The sequence below is a fragment of the Danaus plexippus genome, chromosome 25 (assembly GCF_018135715.1).
Source record: "Danaus plexippus chromosome 25, MEX_DaPlex, whole genome shotgun sequence".
Classification (NCBI taxonomy): Eukaryota; Metazoa; Arthropoda; class Insecta; order Lepidoptera; family Nymphalidae; genus Danaus; species Danaus plexippus.
In genome coordinates, this window is record NC_083553.1 from 1,652,052 (window position 1) to 1,666,930 (window position 14,879).

At 33.5% G+C, this 14,879-nt stretch overlaps 2 protein-coding genes and 1 long non-coding RNA gene across 3 annotated transcripts; 2 read left to right on the forward strand and 1 right to left on the reverse strand.

Moving 5' to 3' along the window:
- The first annotated feature begins 468 nt into the window (after window positions 1-468).
- Window positions 469-9,512, forward strand: LOC116775129 (partitioning defective 6 homolog beta). The gene is made up of 7 exons (XM_032667951.2): window positions 469-693; window positions 1,635-1,860; window positions 4,418-4,545; window positions 4,953-5,050; window positions 5,490-5,658; window positions 6,333-6,457; window positions 7,442-9,512. Exons 1-7 carry the CDS (start codon window positions 634-636, stop codon window positions 7,560-7,562), a joined length of 927 nt encoding a protein of 308 aa, XP_032523842.1. The 5' UTR covers window positions 469-633; the 3' UTR covers window positions 7,563-9,512.
- LOC133319586 (uncharacterized) lies at window positions 8,186-12,583 on the reverse strand. Its single transcript, XR_009753139.1, has 2 exons — window positions 10,721-12,583; window positions 8,186-10,191 (listed from the first exon to the last, which is right to left on the reverse strand). It is a non-coding gene; the product is annotated as an uncharacterized LOC133319586 (long non-coding RNA).
- A 389-nt stretch (window positions 12,584-12,972) lies between these two features.
- On the forward strand, window positions 12,973-14,780 carry LOC116775229 (dual specificity protein phosphatase 23-like). The gene is made up of 4 exons (XM_032668082.2): window positions 12,973-13,090; window positions 13,158-13,582; window positions 13,730-13,853; window positions 14,083-14,780. Exons 1-4 carry the CDS (start codon window positions 13,051-13,053, stop codon window positions 14,229-14,231), a joined length of 738 nt encoding a protein of 245 aa, XP_032523973.2. The 5' UTR covers window positions 12,973-13,050; the 3' UTR covers window positions 14,232-14,780.
- The last annotated feature ends 99 nt before the right edge of the window (window positions 14,781-14,879 follow it).

Genomic DNA, 14,879 nt, shown 5'->3' on the forward strand with positions numbered 1-14,879 from the left:
CTTTGTTTTTGATAACATGATTTTTCCTTTAATCACAGATAGAAAATAAATCATTGCATGGAAAAAAATAGGTAATTTATTTTTTCGAAAAACATTTAAAGAATATTCTTCAGCAAAGTCTTATTACTACCTTCAAAATTTTTATTAAAATATCGCGTCCATTTCTAATACATAATTAATATTAATTTAATATTATCTGAAGAGACTATACGTTATAATTTTGTTATATTGTTAATAAAACTGTGCTTAAAACAGAAAATAATGAAGCATTTTTGTATTTATTAATATTTATAACTTTTTTATTTTTATTATAAAAAAGTCTGCGTAAAAAGGACCGAATCATTTGTTTTAACTGCTTCACATATTTTACTTTTAAAATAACCAATGAAATTGGTGTTTTCACATTGCTACAGTAAAATAAGGTCGTACCATTTGTCAAATATTACTAATAGGTAAAATATTTTGTAAATGAAATAGAACTGTCAGAAATTACGACGCGAGAGTAGTGTTGACTGAACAGCCTCATTTATTTGAAACTTTTGATAATATGCAATGTTTATTTGCAAATTAAGTGCCTAAATGTTATAAATATCTGCTCGTTGTTGTAGTTATATAGTTTTAAATGCCAGCGAGATGTCAAAGAACAAAATAGCCGCTCGTATCGACAGCCAAAGTGTAGAAGTTAAAACTAAGGTATGTGGGAGCCAATTTCTAATTTCCTTATTTATAATAACTGCCAGTAAGGTATTGTAAGTTCAGTGTATCGAAATATGAATCATACTTGAAAGTTTAAAATACTATGCAAACTAAATGTTACAAAAAACAACTCTTAATTAATTGGTAATGGAAGTAATGAAGACATCAATTAACAAGTTCACAAAGTAATTGAACTACCAATTGAGAAGTTATTACGTTTTAATAAATCAAGTATCAAAATTAAGAACTAGAAGTATGTTATTTTATTATACAGATATTAAGCTGTATTGAATAAATAAATAAAACAAGTTATATATACAGTCATTGTATGGTGATATTAGGTTTATTACTTTAGTTCAATATAGACGGGTTTATGGGTTCGGAAACTCTGTTGTACCCATACAATTACTTGTTATTACATTTAATAATATATAAGACACTGATTATTTTAAATATATCATTACTTTTTAATCAAATAAATGTAGATCTAGATGAATGAATTCGTTTAACAAGAAAACTATGTCAAGATAGAAAGAGTACTATTCTTGTCTTTAAACTTTTTTATATTGAAAATTAAGTTCCTTTTCCAAATATGCTTAAGCTGTAAAAATGTAGATAAAATATGACTAACTAGTTTCCATTAATTTAGTCTATGGAGACTACAGCTTTTTTCTAAATAATAAAAAATGACTACTGCCAGTTTAAAATTTCCCTTAAAATTAATTTAATGTAAATGTAATTAGTTTTTATTTGTCACTAAATAAATATGTTCAAAGTATTTTATTATTAATTACGGCATTCATCATCAAATTAGTAATTTGACAATGACTCATAGGATTTTATTCACAGCCAATACTAAATTTCGGACAATGGTTAGTTATATATAATTTCTATGAAGTTATATAGAAGTGATTAACATAATGATGTGATTGTTTCAGTTTGATGCGGAATTCAGAAGGTTTGCTCTCAGTAGGTCGGAAAAATTGAAATACGAAGATTTCAAAGGCCTAATTGAGAAATTGCATCGGCTTCATGATGTGGCCTTCCTCATAAGTTACACAGATCCTCGGGACGGAGACCTGCTGCCCATTAATAATGACGATAACTTGGCACGAGCATTGCTCACCGCTAAACCCCTACTACGAGTTATCATACAGAGGAAAGGTATGCATAAAATACATCTTCATAGAAAGGTGCTATCTATTTGAAAGTTTGTATAAATAAGCTTACAAAGAACATTTAGAACTGGGCTGAATGGATTAAAGCACTTCAAATATTTTATATGGACTGTTAAAAATATTAATTTTATTACTCAATACTTATGTACGAAGCTGAGTGTGACTTGTGTCACTCAGTTGGACGGCTAATATTATCCAAATCATTAATTATATGCAAATGTTAGTTGAGACACAATTATATTTTACGGCGACACGTTTTCATTGCACGGACAATGATATTATAGAAAACCTATCACAGGATAATAGCCTTTATGTCATATACGTATTAGTATTATTTTGTTGTTTATAAAGATCGGATGTAGTGTCATTGTTGTTAGCATTAGCATAGAATGCGACGCTCCCTTGTTGATCAACTGCGATAAGGTTCATAAACGCCTGATTTTATAGCGTGATATTTTTTTTTTAATTTATTCTACGGGCACCGATTGAAACTCTTTCATCCGAAGGTTACATGCGAGGGTATAATAGACTATAGATAATAGAACACTTGTTAAGGTCAAGTTTTTATAGTCTTAACTCTTAAGCCTATGTTTTTAATTAAGCACAGATTATAACGAAGACGTTTTATAAATGACTGTCGGTATTTAAATTCTTGTAACGGATTTCCGGTTTCGTGTTTATGGTTTGTTTGATAATTGAAGTTTTAAATGTTTTATATTGATGAATTTGGTTGCTATGTATGAGTTTGATGAAAGATTTTTTATAATGTAATTGTTATACACTTTCATAGCTCACACAGATGTTCACGGTTTGTTGGACATCAAATATTGTTGAGTCGTCTCAGTCAGTGAACATATATATATTTTATATCACATCAAAAACCGTTACATGCATTGAACTGTTGTTATTTCTGGTATTTCTGTTATTTTTGTTATTTTTTTCTCGCCGATTCTATATACGGTTGTTCGTGTTGTTAGAATAAAAGTATATAGGCACATTCTACTAGTTAATGGCCCTTAAGATTCCATACCAGTTTGGGTTCCGGAAGAGGACAAGGGCGTCTGACCTTGACCTTCAAGCCCCTACAATAGCCGTCCAAGTGCATTTTTATATAAATTGTTTTTATTAAAGGTCAATTGTGGTGAAATATTTTATAATGAAAAGATATCATTTTCTATCGATGACGACTTTACATGAATTATTTGAAACAAATCATTGAAAACGTTACCTTAGCTTTACTCTTTATATTTGATGAGTGTATTTACACACACACATACACACACATATATATATATATATATATACATGTAGGATGATTAGTATATATAAGACTTGAAAACCTATGTTTAGTTGGAGAGGCAAACTGTAGTAAATTAACCGTTGTTGAGCATAAAAAATATAGCATATAATAAGGCTAGGTATTTAATGTTAATTTTAAATGACAGCTATAACTTTTGTACGTCGACGTATCTTGATAGTAATCGTCGTCCTAATCTCGTTGCTTCCAACAAAGAATATGTTTTATCACTAATCAAATGTTTACGTTTGATACAAAATTAATCCCCAAATTACTGTCCATCGTAAGTTTACTTAAGATTTAATTGAAAATGCGATAATTTGGGAACAATGTACTTCGTATTCACGATTTATATTGAACGGTCAATGCGCTTACATTAAATTAATTATTTATTTCACAGCCTCATATATAACAATGTAATATTATTAAGGTGCGCTTACGACAAGTTTGCTATCACTACATACGAAACGTTTCGCGTTTTTTATTTGATAACCTACATTACTGATATAATGTGAGGACTATTGTGAATTAAAGTGTAATAATTAAAGCTCCGTATACACCTGGTATGTCGCTGTAAGCTCGGCTTAAGGATACTGTTATACTAATAGTAAGGACGTCGTGTTAAGCAAACAGTACTATATTTGGTAGCACGTTATAAAACCTTTACAATGGCTCACCATACAAATATTTCTTAGTTAAAATTACTGTAATGCCAGTTAATTATTACAAAAATAATAAAAGTGACAGTAACGCCATTATAAAAACGATTATGGTACCAGTGATGCCATTGGATGGAATTAGATGGCATTTTTATGGCCATGTCGGATATATTACGTTTATATGAATGCCTTAAAAGATTATAATATCTAAATCAACTAATATAACAACTAGATGGAGCTGATAATAAAATAAGACTAATAATGCGTCTGATATTAGCGGAGAATCCGTATCAGCTATGCTTTGACGGGTCCTGTACGGATCCTCAGTATTAGTTTTATATATACATAGAAAATCTTTACGTTCAAAGCGTCTAGTGCAGCCATGACTCTCAACAATACTTAGCGATGGCTGTATATAAACATTTTATATACTAACTAAGATATACATACTTAATAAAATAATTCAGATTTTAAATCCATGTTTATTCAGTACATCACAGGTACTTGCGCCTAATTGGTGCATAAACTGCATTCCGACGAAGACGAAAAGACATTGTGATAACGTGATTATGATGCTGTTCTTCCAGGAGACAGCCTCGAGGAGTTAAATGGATACGGCACAATGAGACCGAGGAACATTATCTCATCCATACTGAGCGGGGCGCCCGCCAAGAACAAGGGGCTGGCGATATCAAACCCGCACGACTTTAGAATGGTGAGTGCACACACACACTCGCTCACACGCACACATACGAACGCGCTGACGAACGCGCTTACCCACACGGACGCACGGACACGCACACACATAAACAATAGTAAACATTACATATAAGGACTTGTTAGTACACCTGACATATATTGATTTGCTCTTTACTGTATTATGTACTTATAATGTCATAAAAATGTATACAGTAGTGTTTGCGTGAAATTGTAGCAAACACACATAATGTCCAACGTTTATAAAATTAGGAGTAATTATGATATCGTTGGCAAGACGACAGTATAAATGTCATATCTAAACAAACATTAACTCAACTCAACAGTTAGCCTTTGCTATATTTGTAATTCTACAAAAAAAAATTATAATAATTCTGGAAACTATATGAGCATAATATTTTCCAGGTGTCAGCGATCATAGATGTCGATATAGTGCCAGAAACGTGCAGAAGAGTTAAATTATTGAAGCACGGCTCCGACAGACCGCTGGGTTTCTTTATAAGGTGATTATCATCTGCTGGAAAATTCCAGGTGTATATACAGCTCGAAATCTAGAGATATATTGATAAAAAATATTCAGCATTGTTATACAAGTTCTCGATTATAACTCCATTAATGAAAATATATACACTGCTCCCAGTTATTGTGGTAAGGATGCCGACGGAAGGAAATGGCTTAAAAAGCTTACACAATGAAGACATCAGAATAAAAGGCCTGTGTAAACAAGCTGACCGTGTAACTGAGGCCTCGTTAGCGAGGTCGAGAGGGTCAAGGGTCTTGGGCCATGGTCACCGAGATGGTCGAATAAGGACAGTTCGACTGGCGTTGTACACCTCGTGTATAATATGTAACACACCCCTGTCTCCCCTCCCAAATCTTCGGTGACCCGAACCTACCACTGTTTCCCGCGTTCGGATTACTATAATAGATACAATTTTCCAGGGATGGCACCTCGGTCCGCGTGACACCATCGGGAGTGGAGCGTTCGCCCGGTATATTCATATCCAGACTGGTGCCAGGGGGTCTGGCCGAGTCCACGGGTCTGTTGGCCGTCAACGACGAGGTGCTAGAGGTCAACGGGATAGACGTCTCCAATAAGACCCTTGATCAGGTAATGTGATGTGACAACCCTGACAGCAGGACTCAGTGTTACCAGTGTTTTTTACAGTTATTAATCGTTTTTTTTTTTTAATTGTTAGGCAAAGATTTTATTTTGGTATATGGACCATGTATATATTATATACATATATATATTAATTTAGTCAAAAGCCAATAATTTCAGTATTGCATACAAACTCTTAATTTATTTGTATATAGATAAAGTTATATAAATATTAATAATATCTTTCCGCACTCTCAAATTCAAACCGGCCTCCATAAAACCTGACTGTCGAAAATACGTCCGATTAATAGTAAATGATAAAGCCTTATAACAAAGTAATTGATCTGTTTTAACCGATGTTGACGATAAAAGGTGTGTCATGGTATTAAAGTATCTTAATTACAACACAACAATTAGTTATGGAAAATTTGTTACTGGTGAAATAAAAATATGTTATCTGCTTACTTGATATGATAAATATTTATATATAAAATAGTCCAAAATAATATAACCTAAAAGGAATACCTCTTGATCAATATTATTTTTCTCTTCATTTATTAGAAAAACATGTATCGGTCAGGAGCTAATATATATCATCAGAGTTACCAAATTTCTTTATGTATTTTAGAATATATGATTTTATTATGTTATGTTAGTCATTAAATATATTGTATCCGTTCCAGGTGACCGACATGATGGTAGCTAACTCTTCGAACCTCATCATCACAGTTCGTCCGGCCAACCAGCGAGCCGGACCGCCGCCTGCCGACACCAGGGTACACCCGCCCTCGGAGACGGAAGACGACAGGTCACACACACACTCATACAGATACAGTCAGACACGCACACGCACACAAGCACGGTTTATGTAACATCAGACAGAGACGGAACCTCTCAGTGTTCCATGTATTCACCGTGCTGGTGCCGGGTCCGTCGCGTTGTAGGGAGAGCAGCTTCAACAGTGCCTGGGACATGCGACCCAGGTGTAGGTTTAAGGGGCCCCGATCTAACGCGCCTTAAACGCTCACCTCCACCATCCAGCTCCTCTCTCTACCTAACCAAATTTGAAAAGAACCTACTAGAACTGCCTACTATTATTATAAATGCGGAAGTTTGTGAGGATGTATTGAAGTTTGTCACATTTTCAAGCAAAAACTACTTAACGGATTTCTAAGAAAGTTTACAGTAATGTGGCTAAGAAACGTATGGACTAATTTACCTCAGATTTCCGTGAAGTTTCCACAAGGTCACACAACCAGGGACTCGCACAGAGATTTGGGGTAGAAGGCTAGATACATCACCAGCATGTAGTACACAGATAGAAATACATATAATTTCAAAATAAAAACCGTTAAAAGATAATTACAAATTATTCACACGCACCTATTACACGCGTATTTGTATGAAGAATAAGCAGTGAGTAGTTCTGCTTACGGTCACATCAGAAGCGGCGGCGCTAGTAGCGGCCGACCAATAATGTTTTTCTTAGCTTTTGATAGATGGCGCTTTTAACAATCTTAATCGTGGATGGAATGAAATCATAAGTGGTATTGATGTATGCAAGTAGGATTTTTGCTTGATGTTATTTGATTGGTGAGGCATGCAGTGTTTACTAGTTGGTTGCAAGTATGTACACGGGATGGCGTACAGCGGTTGTCCAAAACAGCTAGCTGTATATGTAACTGAAGTCACATGACTAGTGATGTCAGGATGTATATTATAATAGAGTCCGCGCCATCGAAGTGTTATAACAATTAACGGTAGACAATAAAGTAGTTCGTACTTGTTCCAGATTCGATCAGGACGAACAGGACGAGATCGTGGACCTGACGGCGATCATGCTGGAGGACCAGACCGAGCTCTACCCGCACGCCATACCGTCCAAGGACGACGGACAGATACTGCATCTATAGTACACACTGCAAGAACATGTCTGGTGCGGGTCGAGTATTAAAATGTACACGTAGCGTTCACTCGCATGCATATCAACTAGGACTTACCTCTAAATGGCTGCGATTGGCCAATGTTGGGCCATGCATCGGTCGATATGAACCGCGAATTGGCCGACGTTGGCCAATATAGTGGCCAATGCTACACGCGGTCAATTATTCCGACAGGATTTCGCTGTTCATAGCGTTTATTGAAGATCTTTAAGCGAACTGTTACTAACATATTTATATGATAATGTATCGTTTGTAATAAATTTATCAAAACTCAAAGTGTAACATTCCAATAAGGTGATATGTAGAATAATGATAACGATGCGCCGTCAGGATCACCGGCCGGCGGAAAATATTAATTACTAATGAAAAAAGAGCAATAAATGATGTGAATTTTGTTATATAACGTCGTCACGAATAATTAAATTATAGCAAAATTTTTATACAGAATTAAATCGAACGACGGTGCGAGAATGTACTTTACTTTGACTAATATTTTATTAGGTTTCGTGTTTCTCTATACTGTTACTGTTACTGTCAGTTATAAAAAATCCTACAACACAACGATGCTATGGGAACATTATTTTTATACGAGATAATTTCTGTGTCGACGTCTCTTCTCACAGACAGCGGTTGATATTGTTTTGGTGATGTTATATTTCCAGTTGCTAGGTCCTCGGGTTGACAATAAGGCTAGGTTTAGACTAGTGATCTTGATATAGGTAACATTCCATCCATTTCTGTTGTTGCTTGATGTTTTCTAGTTTTAAACGTAACGCGAACTCATACATCTTAATATAGTTCCTAATAGACGAAAAATTGCTGAAATAAATCACGTGGCTCGGGTTTAAAGCGACATAGAAATTAAAAAAAATAAGCGATATTTTTTTTTTCGTATCATTATATTGTACTAGGCTTAAAGCTCTTAGTGCAGACACTTCCCATGGAAGGTGCTAAAATTTCCATATATTTGTATGAAATTTTTATAATCTGTAGCAAGATGTTTTCCGTGTTCGTGTTGAAAGAATCTCTGCGACAGACTCCAATAGTTCTTTCAATTCCGTGAAGGCCTAATACTAGTGCCTTGTGTTACGTCTTATGAGTATTAATAGATATATATTAAGGTTTTTCTCTTATAAATGTTGTTTTATATTAAATTGTCGGAACAAAATGTATTTAAATTTCCATAAATAACGTATTGTGTTAATGATATTCCAGTTTTCCTAACGTATAATGATGTGTCTCATACAGGATTCGTATTGTTCAGAATCAGTTGAGTATGTATTGCCAGGCGTTAGGCGCGTCAGTGACGGTAGGTTATCTGTAACAAAGTATTTAGTGATTTGAGCTTAAATTTATATTATAAGAATATTTAATGTAACTAAGGGCATGTCATTTAATTATAAGGGATCTAATCTTTGCACATATCAGAGGTTTTATAAACTGAAAATGAAACGTTCAGTATATAATGTATTTAGTACATTCCCTTGTGTTATGTATCGGTTGCATTTATAGAGACTTTGTAGTTACAACGTTTGCATACAAAAAGTCTAGCTCGTGTTTTAATACTGAATTTTAATGTAAATAAAAATATAGAACCTTTTTTTTAGTGTCGTCGTTTACAAGTTCTTTTGAGGTTACATGTTTTACCAACATCTATAATGTCTATTTTTAATCTGTATATAGCTAAATAGTTTTATTCACTAGAGTCTTAATTTTTTTTACACTTGGCTGACAATTTTTTTTTTTTTAATCCCAATGTACTTAATTCTTTATTTGAATCGTCTCGAATTATGTTGTAGAGGAATGAATTGGCTCAAAACTATGGTCCAAAAAATGTTAAATTGATATATAATTTAGTAAATACCGTTATTTACACTCTACTATACCTGTGTTGTATGTAATTAAATATTTTTATTCATATTTCATTGTTTCCATTGTTTCTCCTAACTAAGATATTTATTTGACTTCAGTTTTAAGTACAATAAAGTTAAAAATGATTTATATTAGTTGTCTATTGGTTTACATAAATAAGAGATTAGTCCTTAGGGAAGATTTATCTGTACTTATGAATAGAGTATCCGCATCAGTATCTTAACATATATATTTTTTTATAATTTAAATCAATTTTTTTTTATATGCACAATGTATTGAATGATAAGATTTTATATATTATAGATATGTGCTCTGAAAGAACAATCACAATGCTATCTTACGTCGTCAAATTCACACTATTGAATCAGAATTAAAAGAAAAGTTATGTGAATCGTGAGTTGGCGGAGATTAGAAAAAAAAGTAGTTGTTCATTTTGGACTACAGGAGCTGCCGAAACAGACAGGGGACGGATTTTGAGGGATACTCTAATAATATATCATTTGGGTGGTAGCCTAGCTGTGTTCAATGTACTACAGTCCGAGCATGGACTGGCTTGAAGTACTGTAAGTGGTCTTTGTCTGTTCCCACTCTTTCTTGCCATCTCCATAGTCCTACCATTTACTCCTTCCTCAACAACCAATACTGGCAACGCATTCGCAACATCTCTTACGTCCATGGACGACTGTGAACCCATCAGGTAGGCCGTCTGCTCGTTTGTCACCTTTCACTTAAAAAAAATAATCTAGGATGAAATATGCCATATTTGTATAAATTTCTCGACGTGACATTGAATGTATGTAGATTACTTATCATTGTCAGAGTTAAATAAAATAGAAAATAGATATCTATACCTACTTATAATAAATCTGTAGAGAGGTCAATTCTGTACATGAAATATGTATATTATCAAAATGACTATCAGGGGCTGATCAGTGATCGATGCTGATGCCAAAAATGAAATCAGTATAATCTTTGTGTCTGTCTGTGTGTATGTTCCTTATAGAAACAAAAACTACTCGACAGATTTTAACGAAACTTGGCACAATTATTTTCCATACTCCTGGGCAGGTTATAGTACACTTTTCACCACGCTACAATCGATAGGAGCAGAGCAGTGAATGAAAATGTTGGGAAAACGGGAGAAATTACTTAATATTTTAAGCGTCCGTCGTGTGTGCAGTTCAATGGTGAAAGATACATAGAAATCATGTATGACGGAAATATTCTACATAAAATTATATAAAAAATATACTCACTGTTGCGTCACAATAACACGAGTAACTCTCGATAGCTTAGCAGTTCGAAGCTTTTTGATTATATTTGCTTACTTTTTACGTTTATAATATACTCTCACTCAACCCTAATTAAATAAAAATTTACATTATTACCTTTACAATATAAAAAGAATCATAGATATCAGTATACAAACACCGAACTAATACATGAAATACGCTAATAAGCCATCGCGCGTGAATACTGAATCATGCTATAAGGATTATTTTTGCGTAACGATTGCCGCACTCAGCGCGGCTCGCGGCGGTAGGGTATAAAAAGGCGGGAGGCGAGCGCAGGCTTCATTCAATAATTGGCTGTTGATTGGTTCAGGACGTTCGACTTTATTGTCTGACAATAGTTGATATTATAAACCGCGCCTGTCAGCGCGACTATTAGTATTTAAATAATTTATATAAATTTCTCTTTTTGTTGTTTTATAAAATAGGTGTTAGTTGTTTTGGTAGTGTTTACACATTCGTTCAAATTCCAAATTATATATAGTTTCCATTTTATTTATTTTTAGGTGACGAAGTAGTAGAAGTAGAAGTAGTACGCCTGAGTTTTAGATACGTATAGGTTAGCTTGGCTAATTTATGTTCAGTTTTTTTGTATTGAGTAGTTAAAGCGTAGGTACTTTTATTAATTATAGTAGTAATGGGTATTTATTTTTAAGTGAAGTAGGTCTACGTAGATTGTATTACGCAGGCGTTTCAGCTTTATTTCATTTCCTTTTCTGTTGTAAGTTACACATATTTCTGGGTATAATTCTTCAGTTCCTTCAGTTCAGTCAGGTTCCTCTAAAGAAGATGATTTTTTTAGGTAACTGACAGCCTTTCAGTTAACGTCGATTAAAAGTAAAATACACAATGTCACCTAAGAAACGATTATCTTTATCTTTAACTTCGAGTCAAGCTAAGAGAATGAGAATTAAGCTTCCTCAAAAATCGGTAGAGAAAAGAGCACATCTGTTAAATTGTATGAGAGTTAGTGCGATTAGCAGCTGACAGAGCGAGACGAACTACATCACGGGCGTCTCAAAACTCTAAGAGCTCCTCTCAACGAGAGCTAAGGCGTTCCATTGACCGAAAACAGCAACTTAATAACAAACAAGAAGTTACACACTGACGGAGTCGCGGGCACAGCTATAATAATAATATTCTACAGTTCATTATATTTTTCTACAGGATTGTGGATAGACATATTATTTTACCCTACTAAAATACGAAAGTTAATCAAAACCACTAAATCGTGAGGATTCACTATTACACAATCACTAACATATGCTACTTTTTTACGAAAAACGACGGTAACGCGAACGAAGTCGCGGGCAAAAACTAGTCTTAAATAAAACTTTTCTTGATGACCACCTATAAACGTTGGAATTAACGTCATGGATTCTATGACTATGTAGGAATATCGGATCACAAACGGCTTATTCTTTTATAACTATAAAGTATAGTAGTAAGTAGTAATTTTATAGTATAATATAAGTTCTTTTATTAAAAATATTCATATACAAAAATACTTTTATTTGAGCACTGTAGTAGTACTTCATCAGTTATGACATATCACGCAGTCCAGGAGGTCAATAACCTTGAGGTAAATATGACAATAATAATTACGACATTTTGTTATTTCTGACCGACACTGGCGAGACTTAATTATGGGTGAGGGATTTGTGACGTCTGTGCTATATACGTCAGATACTAAAATTAATGTATGAACTAGCATCAAAATAAAAGCATTTGTTATGAGACAAATACATAATCACGATCAACAAATAAAAATTCTAAAAACAATTGAAATTTATAGAATTTAAATTATAATAGTGACAGCCGAGTAGAAAGTATACTGTAACTTGTTTTAAGATAATTTTAATGACTTTGTAGAAAAGGAAAAACCTTTTAACACAAATATTTATTATATTCACTTCACTAGGATTATTTAAATTTATTTTACCACAACATGGTCTTTGTTCTAAAATACGGTGCGATTAAAGACTTTAGTCAGTTACATAATTTCAATTATTGTCATAAAATTAACAACGTCAAAAAGATTTTGTTTAAAATTTCACACAATGATGCCGCAATGCACACCGTTCATACTATAATTCTAAAAAATATATTTTTGAAATTCTTACAACTTATTTCAACGGCAGTAAAGACGAAAATAAACAAAAACTATGTTCTGTTGAAGCAAAGGTATCATGGCCAAGGTTTCCAGAAATAAATCTTACTCTTCCATCCTCCAGAATCCGAGACGTGCCAAGATCTGTCGTCCACTTTTAGTCTATATGTAAACACCAAGGCACATGGTCAAAACTGAGCGTTGTTGTCAGTGTGAAAAGTGTTGTTAGTATTCCGTATTACCTACCGCCTAAAATAATTGATAAATACAATAATATTTTCTTTGTAACAGTAAAAAAATCTAACATGGGTGACGAAACCTATCACGTGTATACGAGGACGGAAAACATAACAGAACAAGATGATAAACATCTCGCTGGAGCAACAAAAGAAATAAGAAACGATTTGACTGTTATCATACCGGAAAATCCGTTCCCGGATATTGCTGTGGATGCATACCCGCCATTAAAGTTTTCTTGGGTTATACCGAAAAAACTAGCTGCCATGGCTTTCCCAAGACACGTGGAGAATTTAAAGTTTGTTGTAAACCAAGGCATAACGCATCTGGTAACACTAACAGCAGGGAAGAAGCCTCCAGTGGACGGTATTGCCAGATTAAGATGGACTGAAATACCCATAGAAGAATTTGGAAATCCTACAGTCGAGCAAATAAAGATGTTTATCGATGTCTGTAAAAGATCAGATAAAAATGGCGAGGTGAGCAATGAATGGAACAAAATGTTTTAATAACAATTAGTTAAAACAAAGTTGTCAATCGAAACAATTATTTTTATTACACGAGCATCAATAAAAGTACATTTAGTCTCATGAATGAAGTGAAATAAAATATAAATTAATATTCAGGTGATCGGTATTCACTGCCGTCAAGGCCGCGGTCGTTCCGGGGTGATGTTGGCCAGCTATCTCGTACATTTCCACCGTTTCCTTCCTGACCAAGCAATGAACGTTATACGAATGATACGACCAGGTTAGTTTAATAATTTACAAAGCCAGTTAAGCTGTTTACACACAACCGTGGAAAATATATTTCTCATACTTATAAACTATAAAACAATTTCTGCCTGACTTCTTTGTATGCGCGGTTGTAAATTGTAATCAATAATTTCGATTCCATATGGAAGTTAGATTTAATTTACACGATTAAAATTAGTCATAAGAGAATTATAGGATTATTAGTTATAAAATCTTTTGTACAGGTTCATTGGATTTTGAGGAACATGAAGAGGCAGTTGGCAAATATTTTGAATACTTGACTGAAAGCAATCCGTTGAGATTCGGAGTCAGTGGAGACGTTATGGAGGAGTTTATTGAAGCGGCCAAGGAAGCCACCAAAAATGTCTTGTAAATATTAGTTAAATCTTTTCTGTAGAATTTGTACATCATTTTTATACAAAAAAAATAATATTTTTTTTAGCAGGTCTTAGTATTGTCAATTCTATAACCTAGTGAAATCTAATTTGATAGTGACGCTAGTTGTTTGATTGGTCTAAAAAATATGCTTTGTAAATAAAATTAAAATAAACGTATACATTTTTATATGTCACTTTAGAAAAAAAATCCATGAAAAATTTGCTGCTTCAAAAATGAGTTTCAAGGTGTCTGACGTTTTAAATCAAGGTCAGTTTTAAAACGATCGAATTAAAATTTTAAGTTTACAACGCTGATTGTATTTTAAACAATTGTAAAGCGTAATTAATAATTATTATGGCATCATTTTTTACCTGTCGACAGATGCATAAATGATCAGAATTAAAATTTTATTGATGCTTACTCCATATTCCGAAATTGTTAAAGAATTCTCAAGAAACCTGTTGAGGTTGGTTAAGCGTTGGTTTTGTATAAATATTTTCACGTATTTTACTAAAAGTACCTGAATAAATATTTAATCTTATAATTTTTTTTCTTACCTCTAATTAAACCTCTGCTTCTATATAATACGAATGCATTTCAATTTCAACCATATAAATAAATTTGGCAATGAATGGATACATTA